General features: G+C 44.1%; 1 protein-coding gene across 2 annotated transcripts; it reads right to left on the bottom strand.

Moving 5' to 3' along the window:
* Positions 1-231: 231 nt before the first annotated feature.
* LOC148341436 (chemokine-like protein TAFA-2) lies at positions 232-26,584 on the bottom strand. 2 transcript variants are annotated; one of them, XM_088288998.1, is made up of 6 exons: positions 26,208-26,584; positions 10,774-10,868; positions 6,029-6,181; positions 4,306-4,430; positions 3,688-3,745; positions 232-943 (listed from the first exon to the last, which is right to left on the bottom strand). In XM_088288998.1, exons 2-5 carry the CDS (start codon positions 10,865-10,867, stop codon positions 3,716-3,718), a joined length of 402 nt encoding a protein of 133 aa, XP_088145124.1. In that variant the 5' UTR covers position 10,868; positions 26,208-26,584; the 3' UTR covers positions 232-943; positions 3,688-3,715. The 2 variants fall into 2 exon arrangements, with proteins under 2 accessions (XP_088145124.1, XP_088145123.1); XM_088288997.1 differs by having other exon boundaries at positions 6,029-6,184; positions 26,208-26,579.
* Between the last annotated feature and the right edge of the window lie 99 nt (positions 26,585-26,683).

The following is a 26,683-nucleotide window of genomic DNA, read 5'->3' as shown; positions in this document are numbered from 1 at the left end:
CGGAATGTTGGACGGAAACAGGCTTGTAGCGTTCCATTTTATTTTTTTATTTTTTGGGACATTTAATCAACATTTCTAGTTTTTAGTGTGTCAGTTTTAAAGCTTGTGAAAAGATTTTTTTTTTTTTTTAGGTTTTGCATACCGGAGAGTTGCTTTCTAATTTATTAATTTTCTAATGTTTCACTCGTGCTTTTCACGGAATGACATGTCGGTACTCCAAAACACAAATCGTGATATGACACAACCATAGTTTATTACTGATGTCATCACTTACTCAGACAATGTCGTATTTGGGTTGAAAACAGTCACTTAAATGTTTTTTTTTAATGTCTCAATAGTTAGTCTTGACGCCCAAGCGATCTGATTTAGGGCGGAGAAGAAAAAAAACCCCCAGAAGCTGCCAGAAAAATCGATTTCCCAACGACAAATAACGGGAAAACGTCTTTTTTTTCTAGCTGCGACTGCGGCGAATTCCCTCGGCAAAGTTACTTTAAAATGTCGAAAGGAAACATGTCGCATAATGACATCGAACATTTGAGGCCGAGACACACCGCGGAGCGGTTGCGTACTTTGTTGGAAGTAATCCCGAATGAATATCTGCTACTCAGCTACGGCACATCATTTTTCATCACACTACTTTGTCGGTCGGCGACGATGCTCGCTGTCGTCCGGCTGAAGAAACAAAACCTGGAAAAAAGGACGTATGACTCTAGAATTGAACATTTAGGCAAAGTTCACCATTGTAATCCACTACAAGCAGTACGGCATAAGAGAGCAAATCCGGTCGTCTGCTAAGGCTTCTTTCAAGCGAGTCCTCTTCTTGAAATCCACTCCTCTCATTGGATGTCCAATGCAGTTCGTGAGGCTTTGACTTTTCCAAGGATTCACTGCCGTCTATTTACAGAAAATGTTCTTTGCATCAGCCTCTTCTCCTTTCATTCACCTGTGATGGGAAGCATGGCGTAGTGTTAAAGTTGAATAATTTCGGCAAGTGAAGACAAAATGTCCACAGAAATGATCATCTCCCATTTGGCTTCTCAATATGAGGTTCGCAAGCTGTAGCTACTTAAAAAAAAAACATGATTGGGACAAAAATGGCACATCAGCATCATTAAAGTCTTCTTCACAGGAATATTATTTTTCAACTTTGACTTTGACGCCCTCTTGGAAAATTTGACTTTGTTCGGTTGCTACTTCCAATTCAGGCAAATTACTAATTGGTTCCGATGGCTTTTTTTTCCCCTCTGGAAAATAGTGAGGAGTTTTAGAAACACAAAATGATTTTAATCGTAACCTCTTTTAAATTCAACAGATTGAACGGATCCACTTCATAAATAAATCCAGACATGCGTAAAATCTCCTTTAATTTGCGAGATATATTTGAAGAAAATGCCAGAACTGACAAAAAAAATAAAAAAAAATATATATATATAGATATAAATCTCCAAAGGGATCACAAACGCCTGACCTTGCAGAAAGTTTACCGAGTGAGCAGAGATGAAGAACAAGCGGAGCGAAGCGGAGTTAAGATTCAACTTTTTTCTAAAAGAACATCCAAGAAGAAGTCGTAAGACCTCAGCCCACAATTACTGACAAAAATGTTGGCAAAGCGGTAGTAAATTCACATGATTTAACTCTTGAGGACATTTAATATTCTTCCAGTTGACTTTTTCACGCGCGCTAAAGCGAGTCGCGAGCATCGCGTGTGCCGAGAAGGTTGAAACAAACAGCCACCCGATTGGAATTCTCATTTTGCCTTTGTGCTTTGGCTTTGAATTCAGAGCCATCCAAAGAGGATCAGCAGCATCAGCAGGGGTGAACTTAACGACCCCTGTTTCTAAGGTGGGAATGTTTCCCGCGCTTCGGATAAAGATGCTGCTGAGTTGAACGCGTGCACGACCGACTTGAAGTTTTGCAGATTAAATTGCCTGTCAGGCCGTCTGAGTCGGCTGACTGGCAGCTCCTTTGCTCTCGCTGGAAAAGAACAATCCGGGAGAGGGGGAGCGTGCCGAGCAACCTTTTGGGACGGCTCCCTCCGTCGATTCGAGCCTCCTGTCAGCTGCCTCCAACAATTGGCTGACTCGGGAAAGCCATCGTTCAATTTATTAGGGATGACCAACATTGCACTTGCGCATTTTCTTCACAACTAAATTATCAAATGTATATAAAAGGTCTGCCTAATTTTACCAATATATTTAACATTTATTTTTAATGAATAAATTAACCAGTTACGTCATGAGATGATATATAAAACATAGAAATTATATTTAATAATTAAATAATAATAATATCTCATCAAACAGAATTATTTGATCAAAGGAAATGTTAAATATGTGTAAAATTATTTACTGCGCTATTTGTATTTAAAAAAAAAAAAAATTTTGCATTTTTAAAACTCCTCCTTATGTAAGTGCATGCTCATTTTATTTTCATTGTATAAATGAACTCATTATTGAGATGCCGGAATTAACAAAAAAATTCATAAATATGTTTTAACAAAACAGTTTATTTGGGGGGAAAAACTGCTAAAAGACTGTTGAGTCATGTAAAACTTGACAGGAATGTAAATGCTTGATAAAAGATCCTGCTATCCCAAGCAACATGCTCAGATTACCTTGAATAACAATCCGCTTGCATCGGGGCCCACACAGAGCAGATCCATGGCTAGAAAGTACAAGTAGGTTGTTGCCGCATCAAGCTGGCCAGTGAGCTTTAAATGTTGATTCTACCAAGACATTTAAACTGTCTGTGATGCATGTGGCGCTAATTTGAGAGTAATTCCCGACTAATGAAGATAAAGGGGCTGAGATGCTAATCTTTAGTCGTGCCTGTGCGCTGCGTCTCTTCCGGCAGAGTGCAAATGATTGTTTAAAAAAAAAAAAAAAAAAAAGATACTAAAAATACCGAGAGAAAATCACTTTGCGGGGTGTCGCACTGTCTTAATTGGTGTCTGACAGGTGCTAATTTAACGCGGAAAGGATTATTTTCCGCACTTTTTCTGAAGTGGGGCTGGCTGCAAGATTTAACACAGCAGGTGCTCCGCATGTGTTTATGCCGTTGAGTTGTCGACAACACCAACTGGGTTTATGATAATAAGGTTGGTTTAAAGCTGCAGGCAGGATTATTAGGCCACAATACACCTGGAATATCAGCAGGAAACGGAAAGCTGCCGAAGCGCAAACTCAACTCTCCCCGCATTGTGCCTGTAAACACTTACTGGATGATGTGAGCAATTTAAATATGCACGAGCACAGTTTTTTTTTGCACAACGGTTCTGCTTGCACAGGTCTGAGAGGTTAAAAGATGGTGCTGGATGAGAATTAAATGTATTTATTTTGACTGTGTTGAGATGCAGTCCGCATATTCAGATTTCGTTTTGATCTGATTTATGACCTTCTGACGGATTTATGACAGATTTATGGCTCACTGTTTGTGCCACACTTTTTTTTTTGTAGAATTTTGTAAACTTGTCATAGTGAACGCTTAAAGGACTATGAATTCAAGTGTTTCGTAATTGAACAACTTTATTTTTAAATTAATGATTCAACGTTAACTTAGGAGGAAATGCTGATAAGCAGGTTGCCTTCTCACTTACTATGCTGACACCTTTTTTTTTTTTTTTTTTAATGAAACCGTGAAGTGTCATTATAAATATTACTCGGGCGTCAATTAGCCAAAATGTCTCACCTGGAGTCCCTGGGAGAAGCATGTGATGTTACCAAAGTTGGTCCCTATCCGCAGAAATCTTCCCCATCATCCATGTTTAAAAAAAAAAGAAAACATATTTATCATCAGCACGGTAGAAAATCCAAACCTTATTTCTGCATTCTCTGTGACAAAAAAAGTCAAATAAATATATAACCCGTTTTGAGGTCCCGACAAGTCCCTGAATCAATAGCCCCAGGCTCCAGGCTGCCAGCTCCAGGCAGGTGTGGTGTGGACACTTTAAATAATTAAGTACACGGAGAGAGGCAGAAGCAAAGTCTATGGCTCGTCATAACACACTGAAGGATACGGGCGTCGTGTTACAACGTTATAAGCAGGTAATTGGAGCGAGTAATTGGCCAGTTCGGGTGATCAAAGTGTCTTGAAAGTGCGAAGGAGACATGGCAGGCCATTGATCCGAAGACACCCCCCCCCCCCCCTCCCGGGAGGCCCGACTGCAAACATTAGCTCGTTTTCAACCCGACGTGGCCCGGAGAAACACAAGAGAAGCTTGTTGACTTTGGCCCGAAGCGCGTAAGGTCACATCCAACAAGTTAATTCCCGTTAAAACAGACGTGTTTGGCGCCGCAAAAATCTTACCTTTGTGGTTTTGATTTTGTTCCCTGTAGCGCAGCTCCAGCCCTTCAAATCAGGAAGGACTTTGCATTCCTCGCCGTCAAGGCACGGGTGCATCTGACACCACCACTTCTGCTCCACTATGGAGGCTGCAAGACACGGAGAGTTGAATTCCGTTTTTTTTAGGGCTACACCCTGGACTCTCACAAATTTCAAGTTTTCAATTAGCCCAACTTTTTCATACTGCGACATTTTGATGTCCAATTTGTGCGGCGGGGGTGGCCTATTACCAAAGGCCATTATCTATATTACACATCCCCTTTCATTTAGCATCAGCAGAGGATGATGGTTGCTATAATCTGCGCGGAACACCATCGCCTCCGTCGAGTAAATTGCGCCAAAATGATACTGAAATCAATTTGAGTCACGCGCACTTTACAGCTCATGTCGCAGCACTGCGGTGGAAAATGTACACAGGGTCAATGGCGGGCGGATGGCCATTAAAAGAGGCAGCAAGGTTCCTTGTCAATTGCTAACTACAAAGAGTCCATTGCATGTGTTTGGGTTAATGATGTGACTGTGATGGCGGAAAACATCTGGAAGTGCGTTTGTTTGTTCATTTGTTTTCATTGCGGCCGTTCGAGCAGCCCATCAACGGCTTCGACCTTGAACTCATTCATTAACGAGATGCGCGTTGTGTAATGAGCGGTGGAAAATGTTTGTTCGCAAGTGTGCGTTTGTCCCCTTTGGAATTAGAAACACAGCTCATGCGCTTTGGAATGCGTCCGATATGCGAGCGAGGGAACGATTTCGTCAACATTTTTGAAGCGTTATTCAAATCCGTCCTCTCAGACGGAGGCCCGTGCGACGATTTATCAGGAGGAGGCTGTCTCGCGTAGAGCGCGGTTAAAAAAGTCATTCCGGCTTGGAGAAAAAAGGAATAATTAAAAGGTTAAGTGCTGGTCACTTTTGCTGAGAACACCCGCCGAGCGCTAAACGGAGGCCGGTGTCTCACAGCTCTAATTTGCAGAAAATGTCAATACTAAAATGTCAAGGAATAGGTCAAACACAATTGGATCCAGAGTTTAGAACGAAAGCTCGACCAAAGCGAAGTCACTCGCCGCTTGTGCTGAGCTTGAGGTCGGACACATTAGCATGGGAAGAGAAACAGTCGTCATTAAAGGAAACCATTAAAGCTGATATAGTATAGTCGGTTCTTTAAGTTTTTCTTTTTTTTTTTTCACTGCGGTTTCTAGTATCTTTGCTCCAATACTGAGTGATGATAAAAAAAAAAAAAAAAGTAGTTTCTTCTATTTGGAAATAACTAGACCTGCAACAAATAATGAAAAAATGACCAAAAAATAAATTAATTTGGACTTAATGCTGCTAATATATCAATGTTATGTAATTTAACAAAGGCTGCCATCGTATTGTAAAACAAACAGCCAACCTCTACTCTCTATTCATCTCTGGCACCCACGTCACTCACCGCCTTTTTAAGCCATAGTCACAGATACGACAGTGGAATGCGTGGAGGGGACTCCAAGTGGACAGAACCTGCGCATACTATCATGTTTTACTCCTTCACTGTCAAATAACGCACGTTATGACTTCCATATCCGTGAGTGAGGTCATAATTCCGTGACTGGATTCAACTACCGAAAAGCGTCGCTAGCTGCCGTCGTTGTGATTATGGATCTGAACTCAACAGCGCAACAGAAGTGGGCTATAGTGTGACAAATGGTACCGTCGACACAGGAGGGGGCGGCTCTGGTGGTGCCGGCCACTTGGCCCGGAAAACAGGAGCACTTGACCGTTTGCGAGCGCTCCTCGATTTTGTTCTTGTTGCAGCAGCGATGCAAGGCGACCACCTCGCAGGTGCCCGTGGGAACATGCTGCGCTGCTGGAGAGATGACATGGAGAGAGAGAGAGAGAGAGTGCGGAAGGAAAAAAAAAAAAAGAAGAACAATCAGTGTTTAATCCTTGGCTGTGTAGTAAGTTATTACCCTCCACTCGTGGCCTTGGATGGAGTCCCACGGGAGCATCTCTCTTGGGCCTTTACAACACCTCTTTCATCTCGCTCAGCGCTAATACTCACAAAAGGCGACAGCCCATTTTCTTTTAAGGACTCCCCTCTTGTACAAGGCCCGATTTTCTTGTAAGCGTCATCCCATAAATATTGCCACCATCTCTAATTCCCGTAATACTTGCGCATCTTTCATCCGCCTGACAGATTGCCGGGACTTTAGCGGAGAAGTCGAGCGGTTAATCTGTGCCTTTGAAAGCCGCGGAATGCTAATAAAGGCAATCGATCTTAAATGAAGTCATCCAAAATATATATATATTTTTTTTTTTATTTGGGGAATGCGGAGCTTGATTGTCGCCATGGCAACATCTCGTTTCATTGATAATAAGAAGAGATGACAAATGTGTAAATTGAGAAAAATGTCAATTTCTCCATTATAGTGATGACTTGAGTAGCTTGTTGTGCAAATATATTTTTTTCCTTTTTTTTTAAAAAAAATTTGGGGGGGGGGGGGGGTTGCTCCAGTCAGCAACCGCAGAACAGAACCAATTCCGCCCAAGGAGCAGTCCGATCCGCGAACGGCGAAAATGCAGCGCTGCAGAACTCGGAGCCAATTTCCAGATCACGCTCCAATGTCTGAATTATTTAGAGCCTCAACGGCTCCTTCCTCTATTAACTGCTTGTGACATTTTTATGAGGCGTCCTTCTGAAGAGACTTCCTCCACGATAAACTGAAGAATCTCAACGCCATCCTAATTGTCTGCGCGTTCCAATGGAACGTTCGAGCGTTCGCTTTTACGGTCATCGTTGTTTCCTCAGCTTTTTTGAAACTCTTTATACGCTAAAATGAAATAATGACGATCTCGTCTCAATGTATTCGCCGATTTACGTACTGTCTGGGGAATTTTTAGTTTTTCTTTTTACCCCTTTTAGTAGACAAGACAAACACTTTTCAGACTGATGTGAGGTACAATTTAATAAAAACTAGCCTGCATGGATGCTGCTCAGGAGTTTATTATTTATTCTTCGGTGAGTTCATAAATTTCCCCCCGAATTTTCCGATTTAATATTCGATATTTTTTTCCAATTATTTTTAATATTCAAATTTTTTTTTTCATGTAGCAATAAATTAATCTGTATTATACTAATCAATGCCGCATTTACTAAATGGCTAATGCTAAAATTAATGTAAATGAACAATCAATTCATATAAAAGCCTTTACAAAATATTCTACGCTTATTTCCGTCAAACAATGACGCAAAATGTGACCAAATTTGTACATCACAAGCGAATCTTTGAGGTATTGGCGAAAAGTTGACGCGATAACGGCATGTTGATAATGTTCGCTAATTTAGCATAGCCTTGCAGCGCTAGTTAAACGTCTCGTCGTCAGAAAGAGACTGAAACCTTTATGTCGACTTTCTTAGAAGAAATAATTTTTTGCAGCACATACACAAGTGTGGGGGCACTCTTGCATTTGCATTTCTTCAAGACCGTCGCTGAATTTGCGTCTGCCTTTCAGTCGGTTTCAACAAACTTTGAGGCATCGGGGGAGCCTCTGCCACACTGGCTTCCAAACTCGTCTTTCAAAAATACATTCAGACACCAGACTGAGATGCTTTCTTGTGCATCTGTTGGCGCAGAAAAGCTGAGTGGGCATCCAAGAAGAGCTCCCGTGTCCAATGGAGGACAGCGCAGCCTCTCAGCGTGAAGCGCGTCCTTTAGAGAGATTCTGGCAACACTTGTCGAGCAAACATTTAAGCCGCTTGACTTGCACCGGGTGCGTTTTGTCTTTCACGCCTGGGGGCAGAGCGTGAATAAGCATTTTGCAACTTTGGGAAGACCACCTGCAACAAGTTTCCAGTTTGACGTCAGGGCCAATTTTCTGCGAGCGTGGGGGGAAAAAAAACAACAACAAAAAAACGCCTCGTGACAAAGAATCGTTTTGAATTTTTACGTAATGACATCATTATGTCGGAGCGCAACACCGCAGGCAAAATTGTAACGCATTCATTCCCAACGCGGCGAATCGGGTTTCTCCTCGACCTCGTTTAAGCGTTCTTATTTAGAAGTCTCGGCGAACGATCCCTCAGCTTTAAGTCGCGTCACAGTGAAATTCAAAGTCACTGTGACTCATTCTTCACCCAGCGTCTCTTTTCTCTTCTCGCATCCCGACAAGTACCAGTGTGAACCTGATACTCACCGCCAACGAAGATGTTGCCTCAATTAATCCCTTAATTGCTTTCATTGAGAAGTGATGTGATTTATATATTTATTTATTTTTTTCTCTTTTTTTTAAAAGAATTTATTATTATTATTTATTTTTTTTGCAAAGCGGCGCTGAAAATACCGGGCGGCATCCCCCGGTGAGAGGGCGAGGAAACTGAAAATGATGCCAACTTTGCATTGTTCACCGGGACCGATGGGAATGATAATGGAAACATAAACACTATTTGGTTGCCGTTTACAACTCTCATGCGGTGAAATTGTCTTTGCGGATCTCATGAATAATTCACAAATGCATGCAGATGTATGCTAATAACGAACAAATATTGATAAGTGTTGCTTCGGTTTTACTATGCCTTTAGGAATGACAAAATGGATATTAAGGCAAGGTGGGAAATGGGAATTTATTCCCATTATTATTTTGACGACTAATGAGGCAATAGTGCCACAATTTTATTTGTATCATTTTGAACAATTTATGGGCTTGAGATTGTATTGTTAAAAAAAAAAAAAAAAAAGAGTAAATTTAATTTGAGCTGACATCATTTTGGGAACATTCATATATTTATTAATGATTGGGGTGTCAATCATTTTTGATGGGAACAACAGATTTTTTTTTTTTTTTTGTAGTAATGTGATCAAAATCCGGTTGAAATTGTCGTAGCACAGCAACATAACCCCCTCGGTAGAATAAATACGCACAAATGCAAAGATTTTGAACTGATCTGACCTATTTTTCTCAGAGAGGCGGAATTCTTCATTTCTTTCTTTCTTCTCGGGGAACAAATTAATTTGGCGTGTTTTGGATTGGCGCTGCGCTGGTTTCATGCCCTGAATTACAACAGGTTTACAGCCACAGACACAACGCACAGGGGAAATTAGCGGGCCGCGATGGTTTATCAGAGAGAAATAGGATGTGAGATTATTCGCATCCACTTCCCGCTCAAATGATGAGCGCCTTGAGTGCGCGTCCCTGCCAGTCAAAGGCGAGCACATCAAAGATCCCCGCCGCCGCCTAATTGGCCGACAAAGGCGAGCGAGGTGCGTATCTATCATGCTCGCAAATGGACATCCTGTCCACCAGGAGCGACGCCCGTACGCCACCAATTACATGGCGCGGCCGGGTGATCAAACATGTGGCTTGGCCTCCACTTGTAGTGTTACCAACTTGCCGTAATTGATCTCGCCGGGTTTACAAACCTTGACAACACTTTTAATGAGGAAGGGGATTGAGTGGAGTTGGGCTCAATGCAATTAGCTCAAATTACTAAAGGGGCGAATTTGTTTTCTTTTATTTTATTTTTTTTTTGGTGAAAAGCAGCACAAAACTTCTTTGAATCTCAACAAGCTCGCAGAAGAGCATTTTTCTGTGCGACCTTGTGAGCATGAAAGCGGTCATCGTTTGTGTTTAGTCCTGGATGCTAAATAAATATCGGAAGGAATGACGAGTTTTGTCGTCGCTTCGTAATCCTTCCGAAACCATTTATTGTCTTTTCGTTTCACCCATAACTGACACAAATTTAGAGTTTGGCAAACTAATGGCGAGCCCAATTGTGACGCTAACGTAGCTTCGCTGTCCTTTATTTATTTTTTTATTTTTTTGGGGGGGGGTTTCAGAAAACATGGGAAAAAAAAAACAACACTATCCAACACATAACTGGCTCATGTCTTAAAAAAAAAATAAAAAAATAACTTCGTCAAGTCCAAGTCATACGTCTTACGTTTCAGTCAAACAAGTCCTAAAAATGGCAACTAAATCAAAGTCATGTGACTCGAGCTCCTCACTTCTGATGTATAATTGACTAATCTTCACGCATGCGTCATGAATAGAAAGCTGTATTCGCGGCTACGTGACGTGCACAAGCTTTGGAAGCCAAACTCCTTCCTATTGGACGCCATTTTTTTTTTCGGAGAGACTACTTTGCCATGAGGACCCATTTTGCCACACTGCTGTGTCTAATCCTAATATATGTGAAGCCTGATTGAAAATCCTCTTAAATGCCCTTTGCCTTCTCTAATAATTAAGGGCAAAGTCACCCTGCGTAATAGCGTGCAGCCGTGATGTGTTTTTAATTGCTTAACAATGGACACGCTCACAGCCACCACATCAGGATATGACGACCAAAACAATACTTAGCATCATCATTACGTTATGCTCGTATATTTGCGCGAATACGAGAGATGGATTTTAATTTTCAGGAAGTATAAAGCCATTGAGGTTGGTTGCTTGCTTACTCACCTGTCGAGGCCTCGGCCATGTCCCAGAGGCTGATGGCGAGCACCATGACGAGTAAAATCCCTTTGCTTGCAACCTGCGCGTGTCGCTCACTCATCCTGGCAAATGGAAAACACGGCGTTAAATCGGTTACAGTCGCCGACTCGCGCCTGCACACCTGGCGAGTGACCCTCACTGCGATGGGAAAAAAACTAAACAAACTGGTGTTCGTATTGAGGGAAAATTAGAATACAAAATTACACTTGGGCGATTTAAAAAAAAAAAAAAAAAATGATAAACAGGATTAAATAGATTGATAATGAAATCACGATTCATAAACAATTTTATTAATAAATAAATTCCTGCTTTGGCCTCTTGGGGGCAGTAAGTAGAAACTTTACCTTTCTGAAAATAGAAAGAGGAAAGTGATGAACTTAATTATCTCATTTAATGCCATTGACGGCTAAAGGCGTCAAAGATCCATTTTTTTTTTTTTTTTACTCAGCTGAGTTAAAAAAAAACTTTTTTTCACAGATTAGTAAGAAGCGTTGAGTACAGCGCGTGAATATTTGTTTTTTTTTAAACGTAAATTCCTTCTGGGCTGCTAAGCTAATTTTTGCGAGCCGGTCACCTGGGTTTTGCATTGAATGTTAGCTTCAAGTCAGCAATTTAGATCAAACACATTCTTTTGAAATATAAAAAGTGCATATTTCTTTTTTTTTTAGTTTGAAATTAGACACCAACTCCTTCAAGTACGCGCATCAAAACGCTCGCTGCAAGCCTCATCCGACTCGCCAAAGTAACTGCGGAGTTCGAGTTGGGCCGCCGCGCATAAATCAGCCGGCTCGGCGTGTGTAATCTCTGACAGACAGCGATCACGTTTCAAACACCCCAAAAAAAAAATTTTTAAAAATGGGATGCAGCAACAGCACAGTAATTACTGGAAGAGGCTCCGTATCGAATGGTGCGAGCGTGCAAAGTTACAAGTTGCGTTTACGCCTTCCTTACCGCCTCCTTCCTCTTATCTGGCCGTGCTCATCGACATATAGATTGTCTGAACCTCGGAGGGATTCTCGTGTTATTTGCATAGCTAATTACAGTTATTTTGGACGAGCGGATTTTCGACGCGTTTCATCAGACGCTGCGTCAAAATAGAAAGCCAAAAGGAGCATCTTGATATCCGCCGTTAGGACATGCCGATACAAAAAAAAAAAAAGGAAGTTTGCTTGAGGATGGGTCAATGCATTTAAGCGCTGTCTGGGTCCGGGCACAAAAAACAGTTTGCAGCGGTTGGCGAAAAAAAAAAAAAAAAACTGTGGCCGCGGTTCATTTTCCCACCCGAGATTAAAAATATATCACCGCTTCTCCCTCACCCCAACAGTATTAAACTTCTGCAGTCCTTCCTTCCTGTTGCTCTAAATTGATTCTGTTCAAGGTCTTCCTCTTTCATGCTTTCTTGGCATGCCAGAAAGGCAAAAATTCGGGGCATTTTCAAGACAGTGCACATCACTGCCTCGGCTATCGGAGCAGACCTTTGCCTTCAAGCGCTATGCTAAGTGGGATCATAATAACGCCGTTTGCTCAAATAGCCTGGGATCGGCCACCGGTGGCGGCGGTTGCAGCGGGTTGGCTGCCGACATTCACCTTCACGTGTCCAGATTTATGGCCGGTGTTTTGGAGCCTGGTAATGGCGCTCGGTCAATGAGAGCGCGTGTGAGAAAAGGGTCATCGGTGACAAAGTACAGGCGGCGGCGTTTGATGCGGGCTATCTACAGTGAGGCTGCAATTCTACAAATGGCTTGCCATTGTCCCTGAATGCGTTGCGTTGTCATCGGTGCGGCGGCGGCGGCGGCGTCAATCTGAGCTGATTTTTTTCGGGCGCTTTGGAGGTTGTTGACCTTGTGATACGGCTTGTATTGCCGTAGCCATAAAGACAACAGCAAACATCGGTGTTCTTTAAGAAAGCCATACAGAACAAGATGCAACCCATTCCATTAAGTAAATAAATAAATAAATTTAAAAAAAAAGAAAGAACAACCTTGGGTTTACGTCACAACTTTGAAATTAATTTGAGTTTCGATGACTCACCGATCTCCTTGAGCTAAATGGCGGATCTAACGGAACATAGTAAACATGACAAGGCCGTTGAAAAATGAACTCGCTAAACTACGGCCGGTACAGTAACCGCATGCCTGTAATTCTTCAGCTGCTGTCCATATCGATTGAGCATTAAAGTGGCATCCTTGGAATGTCTTGTTAAAATCCTTTTTTGTTGCGTTGTAATTGATTTTTTTTTTTTTTATTTGGTGAAAAAATAATGTAAGAAAAAAAAATGAAAGAAATCCAAAACTGTAATTGTTTTAAGTTGTAATGTCACCAATCACCACTAGATGGCAGGCATTTTTTTTTGTTGTTGCACTCACACTGGGTCTTAGTTTGTTGTTTTGCAGTTTTGTGCCTTCCTTAAAGGGCAATTTTAAAACAAGAGTGGCCTCTGTTCTTAATAAATAAATAAATAAATAAATAAATAAGCATATATGGTTATTTTGTCAGTTACTCAAACCCTTTGTTGTTGGGTTAGGATAGTGACATTGAGATATGTATGATCAAAAGTAAAAAAAACTCATATTTAAATAAGCATTTTTGTCAATTTGTCAATGAAACAGCATATCGCGCATGCAAGAAAAAAAAAAAAAAACATGAGCTGCCCTGCACATAATGTGTGATGGCTGACAAAAATACAATGGCAACCAAATGAGAAAATGACTCGCACACATTCAATGAAAAGAGTAATTATCATAAGTGTTTTATTCGTCTTGGTGCCAGCGGAAGCACCCCCCCCCCCTTTGCACTATGTTGTTGAACTGCGCTGTAGGGAACTTTCAAATGCAAATCATCACGTCCATAGAGAATAATACCGTTTTATTTATTTATTTATTTTTTATTTTATTGCTGCTGCCTCTGTCGTGCCGCTACATTTATGTGCTCCGATTCATGTGGCGATTGGACTTTTTATCCTCTCGGCACAGATTAGCTCTGTTTCTAGATGGCGGATTTGCTTTCAACATGACAAAGACGTGATGCGATTCATGCGGGGTGAAGCTAAAACGTCCCGGTGAAAAAAACCCAAAACAAAACAAAAAAAAAGACTGAAGTGAGTTGAAGCTATTTGGTCGGGACCAACAGAACGCAATCGGGAGGCGTGACCTCGTTCCTCGTTGTTGTCCCATTTGTGTCACACATTTTCCTTCGCTGATGTTTTCCCATTAGGCAGAAACGGACTCTTTTGACCTTGGCCCATTTCACTCCTTTTCCCGCCTTTGGTCGTCCGGAAAGACGTTTGCGCACGATGCAAGCAACCTCAGCAACTGTTTGAGTCGTTTTGGTGGATGGCGGTTTGTTTTCAAATTTGCTCTCCGCGTCATCGTTGACGGGGTGCAAATTCCATTTGTCTCCCTTCTTTCTTGCACTATTTTCTCCCCGAGCGCGACGCGCTTTCTCGAAACATCTCGCTCGCAAATCAGCTTTCCGAGTAAACCCTCACGCGCGTTCGACTCAAGTCGGTAAACATTTTAAAAAGTGTAAGATTCAATTTTCCCTTCGACTCTCAATGGGAGGGATCAAAACGCTCAAAATGCGCAAGGCGAGTCCGTAATCCGCAGTATCCCCGAGATTGCGGGGCGGGTGCACAAGCCGAAAAAGCCGGACTTTCCCTTCTCGCTTCCCGCAGACGGATTCGACACAGGGATTTACACCCCCCCCCCCCCCCCCAACCCTCTCCTTCCCTTCCGTCTTCTATCTCACTCTTTACTCGGAGCGTGACTGAGACTGTCACCTCGGACGGCTGCGGGGAGCCGATTGCTCCATCTGAGAACAAACACGGCTCGTTTGCCAAAACACAGATGTTCCCATTTGACAGCGGAGGACGCAAGCGCTCTATCGCGCCCCCCATATCGCGTCATTCCAGACAAACGACCCGCCTCTGCCGAGCCCGATGCCGCGAAATCCGTGTCGACTCGCTGCGATGGCCAGATGAGACAGCTGTCGTGGCGCTTTTCTGACGCGTGACCTCCAGTCTATAAAAGGAGCAACGCTTTAGCACATTGTTCTGATGGCTTGCTAATCAAATCATTACACACCGGCCCGCAGCGACGCTCGGCAACGGCGGCGAGAAGGCGAGCGGGCCGACTCAAGAGAGGCTCACTTGACTCCTCGGGCCTTCACTTGCGATCTGCTGCTCGTATCTGATTATCTCTGGATGACTGTTTATGTCAGTGCTCCGACGCAATACATCACACGGCAAATGAATGAACGGGCGGGCTGCAAGGTCGAGCTTTTTGTACGGTCCGGTTGACATGTTTTATTGCTCTCCTAATAAAGTGACGGAAGAATCAACAAATGGACAGAAAGCGTTGTAATATGCACGCCAGACCAGTAGATGGCGTTGCCAGATTTTCATCCTCATCAACCGGGCGAGTTACGCTGATGTTTTGAATTAGCATTAAGCTAGCAGACTTTCATCATATTTGATCATTTGGTTTCTGTGTTTAATGCGCGTCGGTTATCTTCGGTTAACTTCAACTGGTAGACACCCAAAAAAAAAAAAGAAAAAACTGCATGTTTCTTCATTTCCTCAAAGTGATGTTATGATTTCCAATTTCTTGTCAGGAACAGAGTGAAAACGGGTGCTAAGGAATTTTTTTCAGGGATGATTTAATAGGTGAAAAGGTGTGCGAATAATTTTTTATCGTAACAACCGTTTCTTTATTTAAGATGAAACCGTTGCGCTGCTGTTTTTTTATTTTCCCAAGTTAATCTATCATAGATGTTTTGGGACCACTGAAACAACCTCGGAACATTCTCGCCGCGAGGCAACACTTACCCCCCCCCCCTCCTATCCATCCTCTGCCACCGCCTGCGTCGCATATGAAAGGAAAATTAATTGCGGTCCCATTTGGTCCGACAAAGCTGTCAACTGACACCGGCGCTGCGTGCCCTTCCCGAGAGTTTAACCACCCGGGCGACCTTCGGTAACAAAACAGCGCGACGCCGCCCGAGAGGTCGCCCCCGCCGTCCAAACCGCAACAGTCGAGCCCACTCCACCTTTGCGTGACTCATACTTGCAATGCAACTTATGACACTGATTGTTTTATTATTATTATTTTTTTTAATGGACACAAAGAACAAAAAAAAAATGCCACTGAATTCATTTGCAATCGTTTGAAGGCCACTGTCTGTTCACCACAACACCGAAATGTACTGTTGTCAACTTGTCATCGACATTTCTGCGAAGGACACGCAGCTGCAACCAAGGTCCAAAAGAGCAGTGTTTTGTCAGCAAAAAAAAAAAAAAAAAAACTGCTGTCACTTTGTCCCTCTGACGAATTTAAGGACACTCGCAATATGTTGAGACAATTGAGACTTTCCCATCTCATTGTTGACAAACATGCGATCGTGGGGGGGGTGATGTTGCAGTGCGCCGGCTGTCGCATGCGTTGATGAGAAGAAAAGGTGAAGCGTGAGGCGTTGGGGCACGAGGGAAATCTATTTTAAGGCGTTGCAATGAAACCTCTCCGTTCGGCGGCGACAACAGGAGAGACGCTGACAGGCAATTATGACATTCCGTAATTAGCTCGTAAGCTATGCTATCTCTGTTAGCCAATTATCAGCAGCAAATGCCAAGGTTTGATGCCCTTCCGCCCGGTCCGTTTGACAAGGACGTACGCTACGTGCCGCGGATCGACGAGAAAAAAAAAAAAATGAGCGCTAAATGGTTTGGAGACGGCGACATTCAATTCTTAGTCTTTCTCCACGATGACATCCTGTCTGGATATTTTGGGCTCTGAGTAAAAAACGCACACTGATCTAAGGCATGCGCTGTACAGACAAGTGGCATCTTTCACCCCCCCCCATAAAAAACAAAAAAAACAAAACAAAAACAACATCAAGCAAAGGGGCCAATTTACTGTTTCGTGTCACACCTGACAGCGCGGCAAAGTTTTTTTTATGAGTGAAACTTGTAATGATTTGAAGATATCAGTTAATATATGTGCTCAGGGCTCGCTTGGATTTTGCACTGAGCACATTTTCCAACAGTGAGTCGAAGTTGCAGACGTAATTAAAGGAGTCGCTAAGGAGCTTAGAATGGAAGTTGAAATGTCAACGTGTGCGCGGCGCCTCTTCAAGGAAAAACTGCTCAATGGGAAAAAAAAAAGTTCACAGAAAGTTGGTTGAAATGTCACTCGTGTGATGGATGAAGACGCCTTGTTCATTGGTCTTTCAACTTTCTCTTCTTAAATCAGACGCGGGAATTGATTAGGAATCAGATCGAAGCCGAGATGTGTTCTGCAGACATAACAAATGACGAGTTTCACCCCCCCCCCCAAAAAAAAATCGCAATCCTGCACCTTTTGGGCTAGCTGCGCATCTCCGGCGAATGCTAAGATAACTGGTCTCTGCTATGAAGAGCGCAGAACTTCTTTGTAAAGATAAACTAGCCTGCGAAAGTTCCCGCTGAAGTTTTTAAAGCCAGTGGCTATAACTCAGCCCCGCTGGTTCTTCGGAACTGCTCTCCACCCCTTGTGCAAATGTTGTATTTACACCCTTGAGCGTCTGCGTTGCACAATACAAGCAAGTGTCACGACTGACAAGCGCCGCCGACGCGACTCGCAAATCACCCGCACCTGCCGCCCTCTTATCTCCACTCTCTTGCGTCAATCACGCCAGTTTTCCCTCCTCCCGAGCCAAAGCGGCCGGAGCGAGAGGCTGAGCAAGAGAGGCGGATCGCTTTAATTACATTCACTTTTGTTTGATTAAATATTCAATTGCATCCCTCTCCTCTGTTTTACATGACTGAGCAACAAGGCGCAAGTTATTTCAGCGGCGGTGGCCCCCACGAGGGTTATAATCCCGGCTAAGTGACAGGCTAATTTGTGATATTAGATTGCTTTCATTGAGGTCGTTCGGGCCCGCTTCGGACATTAGCGCTATGAAAAGGCTGCTCCGCCTCAGCGGTCACATCCGGAGTCCGCGTGACTGAAGTGGGGAGGGAGGGCGAGGGTTTTGGCGAGCCGCCTCGGAGGCCGTATTTCCGCGGCCGCGTTCAGTCAAAGGTACGGAAGAGGAACTGCTGCTTCTTTGGAACTGAAGGGGAGGGTGAAAAAAAATCCATCAAAAGGCCGGTTAGTCCGAAGACAAAAACATCAGATGAATTGCGAGAAATTAAAGCCAGTTGTGTTTGTGTGGAGGGGGGCAATGGAACGCTTCATTGTGGTCCCCCTTCAGCTACAAAGACAAGTATGTGTGTGTGAGATTTTTTTTTTTTTTTTCTTTAACCGACTGCTGATGACCATTCAGGGTGTCAGAGGCCAGAACAAGTCATTAAAGCCAATAGAAAAATGCGGGATTAGTTGGAATTAATCCCCAATTTTTCCCATTTTCCTGCCCAAGTTGCTGAAACGGAAGGACATGGAAATCTAGCCGAGCATATCGGAACTAATGGGCTGGCAGCGCTCCCCCAATAATGAGACGGGGCTAATGGATCCGCAGGCCTGGCTAAGATGGCTGAACCAGATAGCGTGCGGATTGAAGTGATTAACAACACGTTGGCCCCGGTCCTCCTTTTGTGCAGGAAATGTAATATATGACAATAAATGCGATGGGGGGGGGGGGGGGGGGGGGTGCTTTCTTGATTGGAGACTCCCGCTGCAGATGATTCCGGCTGAGATTAGCAGCGTATAAATGCCAATTAAATGCATAATAACATGCTGCGTGCTCAAAAATGATGCACGAGGAAGGCGTCGGGATCTTTCATAACTCGTCCCAATTCTGTTCAACCGCGACTGATGCGATGTTTAACTTTATTGGCCCGTATTAACGGATCACCTTATTATAACTTTTTGGCCTATATGCAATATTCGGATTTAATCGCACCTCATGTGATATTGTGACGTTACCCTGTCTGAGAATGGATTGCCTGCTCCCATTTTATTGCATTTGCAAGGCATGAGTAGACACTTCATTACCTTTTACGTCGCTTATTACATCGCATATAACTTGGCTTTGCGTGTGGCTACATTTAGGAATGCTCTCAGTTTGAAAATGAACAAAGTATTTACGAATGTATACTTAACCGACATGATTGTCGAGTCGATTCCCCCTCATATCCAATGACGACGAATGCCGTTTTTGTTACGGTGGGAGAATTTTATACAATCTGCCGCAGTCATTCATGGCCGTTTTTTTTTTAGAAAGACTGCGACATCGTACGTTATCATACGAGAATTGGCATATTGGTGCGCTTATTTTTGTCGATACAAAATGGCCAGCCAGTCAGCCCCAAGAAGAAAAACAAACAAATTCAAAGCAGCGTGCTGTTTGATGTTTCTTAAGGATGCCTTTTACCGAAGATATACATCCATGCATGGGGTGGAGCGATGAAGAGATGGCGTCGGAGTGACACTCATTGTAGTGAAGCAGAGGACGTGCAGTCGAGAGCCGGGGGTGGGCTGGAACCGCGCGTGCGGCCATTTCGACAGGTGCCGGCGGATAATTGGGTTGCATGCCGACTCGGAGCGCCGCGCTGCTGTCTCCTGGAGCTCATTACTATCACTCAGAGTTCCCTCTTAAAAAGCGCCACAGCAAACATGACTCCTCGGATTTGCTAAAACTACGAGCCCAGCGTCCCTTGAAATGTTGACATTGAAGGTCCCGTATCCCCCCCCCAGCCCCGGGGTTTAGCCGCCTGCTAAATCATTGTCGTAAATAGGAGGTTACACAAAAGCGCCTCCTAGGTGGTGCGGATGTGGAAGTGGGTAGCACTTGAGCTGCCAGCATCAGCGGTCCTGGGTTTAAAAAGTGCCAGGCAGACAAGAGCCTCTCGCTGTCTCGCTCTCCCGCTGTACGCCGTGATAGGCTCCATTTCCCCGTGACCTTTAGACCTTGCTTGGTTGGCTTTTGAGTCAAAACGGAGGGAAGTGTGTCGAAGCCAGCGTGCGCGGGGTTTTGCTGCCTCATTGCACAAAGTAGATAACAGGATCAGCTTCCATAAGCCAACAATACATCAACAGGTGTGAAATGTCTGTCCTTGAAAACTCCGGCCCCGGCTTAATAGTTACTGAGAGGAGTTTTGAGCTCTTTCTCCCGTCTAGTTCTTCTGCAAAGTACAAAACTCATTTTGACAACCGCAACTAGAGCCACTTGGCGTTAATTTGTTTAAAAAAAATAAAAAAAAGCTCCATTTTGGTAATAAAAAAAAAAAAAAAGTCCAGTGGTGGAATTGCAATAAATAAAAACGGTATTGATCCAAAACAACAAAAAATTTTTTTCATTTTTACATTTTTAGGAGTAAGAAGTGCGCTATAATATTATAAAAGCATACAGTTTTTTTTGTCCTCATTTTTGCTTCACTTCAATGGACATTGTGCTGCTCCCACCAGTGGCCACTAGGGGCAGTATAGCAAATAAACACAAATCGATCATAACTGCTCAGTAAGTCACTTTAATACAAGTCATTCTTTGCCGAGGATAAAGAATATATGCATGTGAGTATTGTTTTATTCCATCCAACGGTTTTGCTATTTGTCATCGTGTCAATCGCAGTTTGCCCCCCCCCCCCCCCCCCCCATCACAATTGCCCTGCGATTCCCACACCGCTCTAAACTAACCAGCACATTTCAACATGGACCTTTCTGCAACCACTTAAAATTGTCAGCCTCGAGTTCATATAGTGCTGAACTTCCTGGCCAATTTTCGGACAAAAGTTGAAAGCTCCAGAAATTTAAACTTTCAGCTCTATTAGACATAAAGTTTGAAGTAGGCTTCATTCCGTCTATTTTTTTTTCTCCTCCCCCCCCTCTCTTTTTATAAGCCTTCGAGTTGAACAGTACAATTAGCGCAATGTTATATGCAAACTGTTTCGGCCGCTTGCCCGCAACTGATTGCGTTCCAAAATGAGGCCTTATTACTGTGCAATGTGCACTTTTACGAGACTTGTGCTCTTGTAGCGTTTCACAGTTATCTCACTGAAAGGAATGTTTGGACGTAATGCGGCGAGTCTCCCCTAATAAGGCTCAGGAAATGTGCCCTTTGGTTTTCACACAGCGCCGTTGTTTGATAGCCAAGCAGTCCGACATAAGGAAGGAAATAGCTAATAGTCTGACAATATTAAAAAGTCAACCGAGCGTGTTTAAAATCGTGGCGTCAACACTCACACGCATGACTGACATCGAGGATAGCCCGTCCAACGCGACCGTTTCTTCACTCGAGTTTTTTTTTTTTTTTTTTGTAATTAGCCGCCTGCACCTTGAGCTCGCCAGCGTAATTGCTTCCTCGGCCTTCGACTCGTTCAAGTCGACTATCGGAGAGCGTGATTTTTACCAAGCGTCCTTGACAGAGAGTGAAAATGAAATCTTGGGCTCGCCGCTGCCATCAAACAAGTCCTCCGCTCAAGTGCTGCAAAAGTAGTCCAAGGTAGCAATGGCCCCCCGTCCCTGCAGTCACATCAGTCAGCTAATGGTCGCCGGGCGACACGACAGCAATCCCAGAATTGATTGTTGAGCCTTCAGTGGATATATAAAAACAAAAATAAAAGAAAGTCTACACACCCCTTTTTTTAATGTTAAATATTTATGGTATAAAATTTGAACACCGACTCGGAGCGTTTGAAAAATATCAGTTTGCATGTGATTGGTTCAGCATTTCAACCAATTTTTTTTTTTCTTGCACCGGTTTATGGTTGAAAAAGATTTTTTTACCCCATTTTTTATATCACGAAAACCTGGCATTTGAACAGGGGTGTGTAGACTTTTAATAAATGCTCTGCACCTAAGTAGTTGAAATTCACTAATCTGACAGCCATCAAGGTTAACATTTATTTATTTATTTTTTAATTTATTTATTTATTTTTACAATTGTGTCCGTTGCCCATCTGAGAACATCAACGAGCGCGCTCTTTAACCGTACGCAACGCCGCCGCTCTGACCAGCGCGGGTCTAACAAAACCAAACACAAAACGTCCGCTAGCCAAAAGCAAATGTGCTACCCCCCTCCTATCCCCCCCCCACCCCCGTCTCTATCTCCCCTTCATAACTGCGGCTGTCGGCTGGCAGAATGTAAATGAGCCTCTCAGCGCCGAGCCTATGATGGTGTCAGCGCTCTTCTTAGTCTCTGGTCTCATTAGAAGCCGAGTGGAGCTGACATTTACTCAGCCACTGTGCTCACTAGCTCTTCATGCGGGGGGCGCGGGTCAAAACAATACACAGTGAGATAATCCAGCCGTCCCCGAAAACCTTTGCGAGGAGTCGCTGGCAATATCGCGTGTTGACTTAAAATAATGTTAAAATGCCAGCGTGCGGCCAAACTGGACAGAACCAAGTTGGCTCTGCACTGATTTATTTTTTTTTGTCATTAAGATGCATTAGTCACGAGAAAATGAAATCTGCGGTGTTTGTCGTCCCGCTAACTGCTAAACTATGCCACAATGACTCATCTTTTGTCATCAGGGGTAAAAAAAAAAAAAAAAAAAAAAAGATGTCGGGTGTCCTTGCCGTATTATTTCTCCCTCGGTGTCAGCGTGGCACGTTCCCCGTGGCGGGATTAATTAGAATTCAGGATTAATAGCGAGCACATTTTTCCTCTCCGACGATCGTCGGGGTCATTTTCAACTCAATAACCTGCGTCATGTTACACTCCGCTTTCACTTGGCACGTCACCTTGTGAAGACATCATTAAGAGTCGCTGAATTTAGGAGGGGGAAGGGGGGGGGGGCGTAGGGGTGCGACAGCTCGTCTCCCGTGCCTTGACGGTAAACTAGATCGCAGCTCGGCTTGGAAATTAATAGGATGGCTATGGCTATTTCCTGACTCCTGCTCCTCTGGGGACCCCGCAGCTCTGTTTTTCTGCGGTCCTCTCATCCTGTGACTAATGCCCGAGTCGGTGTAACCCTTATCTCCGCGCTCACTACACGGCCTGATAGGGCTCTGTGTGTAAGCAATTAAAATGGCTTATTTTCCCGATAAGTGGAAGAGTGGTCAGACTGGAAGCCACAGGCGGCCAGTATCAAGTCTTTAGGTTACCGACCTCGCCCCGATGGCCTGCGGGGGGGCTGAGCGCGCCCAGCGAGGCGTGATCACGAGTGCTCCAGAGACGGGGGGGGGGGGGGGCAAACACACACAAGCTGTACGTTTTCCACATCATAAACAGTTAAATTAATATTTAACCAGCGTCATACATCACCATTGTCAAGCCAGGCGCTCAAAAGTTGCTTCGTTCAGAGTCGGGGAAAATAAATCAAATAAATATTCATCATCGGCTTCTAATGAGCGAGGAATTCTTTGTAGGGGGGGTGCTCACATCGGTGCATCAAAGTGCTTCTCCAGCCGGGTACAGACAGGCAAGGTGTAACGCAGCAAATCAAATTCGATTCAGGCAGTCTGAAGACGAATTGTAAAGAGTCAAAACTCACTCACGCGTCTTGGTAACGGCGTTTATAGCAGCTCACGGTGAGCCTTAATTGGATGTGCGGAGCGAGCACAACATTGGGGCGGGCACATTCATCAGCTGCTTAGCTTAGCTCACACCTTCTCTTCCCTTTTATATTCATCGTCCTAATACGTATGAAGCGACTCGGTGAAATGCACCGTTTCATGTTCGCTCATAACATATTCACGGCGGGACCGTCGAGCAAACTCGACGCAGTCGTAGCGATGCACTGGATTAAAGTTAGTTCGCTCTTCGGATTTGAGTATGGTGGCCTGAAAGGGGCAAAAAAAAAAAAAAAAAAAGCCAGGGCTCCAAAATGCAATGAAATTGTCACCATCCCCTAATCATCCTGTCGTGTTTCTTTTGAGGCGGCAAGTTTATTTGGCTGCCGGTGAATTAGGTGCTACGCGTAATGAAACGCGAGGCGCTCCAGATCAAACGGAATGTGGATGAGCGTGGATTGGCGGCGGCCACGAAGACCTCGCTTTCGACTTAAGATCAAACACACGCTCAGCGGGCGCCAATCAGGCCCGCGAAATTCTACTGTCGTTCTTGGAGATGAGGGTGCCGACACTTAGCAACGACTATAAAAAATGCGGAAGAATAAAATTGAGTAGTTTACTGCACATCTTTGACGATACAGGCTGGGAATTATAAAAAGCTTAGAGAAAAAAAAAAAAATGAGGATGAAGAATTTATGCCTCTGTTGCTTTTCGTTAGCCTGTCTATGACATTTTACATTGTTTGTTAGCATTAAGCTAAACAGACTTTCCTTTACTGTTTATTTTTCATTATGCACAATTTTTTTTTTAATTTCGTTCGACTGTCACCTTCAATCGGTCACGCCAAGACTCATTTTTGAAGAATTGCTCCGAATCAGACGTCGACGGCTCATTTACTGAAAAACTGGTCACTCCTATCCCGAGGCGCCACTTTGCGTGTCCCAACAGATTTTTGTCATGCGGTTTTACAGCGCATTTTATCTTCAATGACGTGTTGGATCGTTTATGTGTATTCCCGTTTGCTGCCGAGGGACTTTGGATGCTTCGACTGGTCTTGATTTAGAAACACTGTTGCAAACCAAGCGTAAAATAAGAAAGATGATTGAAAGCGCCGCTGGTTGCCACTATTCCAGGAACTGCTAATTTCATTTTCCACACATAACCATCTCGAGTGTTTGCAGAGACTGGCCCCAAAAAAAGTGTAAATATCCAGCGAGCGCAGCTCAGAATGGGCAAATTCTAAAGACCGTTGCTTTGCCGCGGCTGTTCACAGGCCACGAAGCGCCGTCGTCATCTGTATCGATGGCGAAGGAAGCATGACGACCAGTCCGTAAGGCATGCCAAAAAAAAAAAGGTGACATTGGCTGGTGTCGTCCAGCTGGAGGAGGACCAACGTGACCCGAGGCGCGGAGCCCGCAGCGTTCGAGCCCTCATCATTCACAGGGAAGGAGCTGTGACTAATACAACGCTTCCGGCTAATTGGAGCCTGCCAGGACTGCCAGTTGTGCTCTGAGAATAGGACTCAAAAAATGGGCCAAAATATTGGGACACCTGGCCACAAATTTGCAATTAAAAATTGCCTTGCATATTCAGGGTGGAAATTAGAGGTGTGTGTGTGTGGAAAGCTTTCTCACTGCAAAGCACCACCAGCACCAAACCGGACCGTGGTGCCTTGAGATACGAGGGACTCCGTTTACACATTTTTTTTTAGATGAGCCGTCGACTTTTTCAGACGTTTATCGCCACTCTCTGTCGAAGTTTCCGGAAGTAGAAGTGCAAGCACAAAGATTTAGCCTTTCATGCTAACGCTAGTATCAGGAAAATGTCAGTCACTTGTGCTCTCGTCACTCTGTGAAAAATTAAGAGTGCAGCTCAGCTTTCGCTTCAGTCATATATCCTTTATCCTCCGTGTCAAACGACTAATATTAGTGGCATAGTGATAATTAGTTCAGTCTTTCGAATGTGTGTCTTATACTGCCCCCATGTGGCCCAGGCGGGGACAAAAGAGGGAGCAGCCCAATGATGTGCCATGACACAAAAGAAATGCTGTTTTATTTTTAATTCCAAGTGATAATGTCATTTTTTTTTTTTTTTTTATAAAGTGCAATATTGAGAAGTCTCACTCACAGATGTCATGTGTGGGTGCTATTCTGTTGTTTAAAAAAAAAAGGCAACAGGTTGCAATCAAATGGGCAGTTATTAATGAATATTCCGGTGGTTTTTGATGCACTTTTATAGCCAAGAAAACAAACGGCTTTATATTTGCCAGCATACATATTGTCCCTATTGCCACCTCTCTTTCTCTCTTTCTCTCTCTCTCTCTCTCTCTCTCTTTCATTTTGCTCCCTCTTGTTATTTATCATGGCTATTATATGTGTGGCAGCAAGTCTAGCAGCTGCAGCAGTCTGGCGCGCCTCCGCCGCTACATTTCATCATCAGAGGACTCATATTTGCTACAGGCGAGCGAACACTGGACTGGAGGTGAAATCGGTAAATCACCATTAAAATGAATGGACTTCCGCGCGAGCACGCGAGGGGCATTTACAGCCGCCGTCGGTGTGACACGCCCACAAAACACCAAAAGAAATAGTAGGTGTGCTGGAACGAATATGCTTTTATTAATTTCGTCTGGTGTTTGTCCACCGTGGATTGCTGCTGCTGCTGCTGCTGCTGCTGCATCTGCATAATTCTTTTACATTGCGAGTAAGTAAGTCAAGTGTGAGCCTGTCACTTGCAATGCAAATCAAACTACACTTGAGAGCGAGGTTTGCCATAAATAAATAATCTGCTGTTGGCTTCCTCTGCTAGGAGAGGGAGAGAAAGTCAATTCCCCACAACTTATAAATTGCAGGTATGAGTGAATAATTTAGTGGCTCGGCAGCTAAACACTCATTTTGCTGGTTATTGTTTCAGTATTGATTCGGTATCGGTGGGCGAGTGCGCAATGCAATGCAAAGTGAACGAATGCACTCTCACCTGGAAGTGTCCCACTCCCTTCCCACGCATTAACACGCCTTTAAACCATCAGGTGGGCTGCGAACAATCCCCCAGGGGTTGCCTATGCGGAGACGTGCGTAAAAAGCGTGCAACGGCTTCTTCTCAGCTCTGCTGGTTGGTCCTTTAACGCATCACTGATGGCATCTCATCCAGCGTCAAAATGGAAGTCTCCTCAATGAAAAAAAAAATATCCCACTGGTTCGAGAAATCCTTTACGGGTTTTTGGAACAGTTCCCGAGTGGGGTTGGATGCATGTGTGGTCTCCTCGGTTGCAGGTTGCGTCACGATGGAATCCGGTGGTTGGTTGTGCCGCGTCTCGGCTCAGTCTGACAGCTCCGGTGTGCGCGCACTAACTTTTATGAGCACTCTGGCGCGCGCGTAATCGGATTGCAGTGCAGCGTCATACAGAACACGCGCGCGCGCACGAGCCCACTTCCCCCCGTTTTCAAAATGAC

This window comes from Idiotropiscis lumnitzeri, chromosome 2 (assembly GCF_059441095.1).
Source record: "Idiotropiscis lumnitzeri isolate Australia: NSW breed Sydney's pygmy pipehorse chromosome 2, RoL_Ilum_1.0, whole genome shotgun sequence".
NCBI classification, from domain to species: domain Eukaryota; kingdom Metazoa; phylum Chordata; class Actinopteri; order Syngnathiformes; family Syngnathidae; genus Idiotropiscis; species Idiotropiscis lumnitzeri.
Note: the sequence above shows the minus strand (reverse complement) of the source record. Positions and strands in the feature narration are given on the sequence as shown.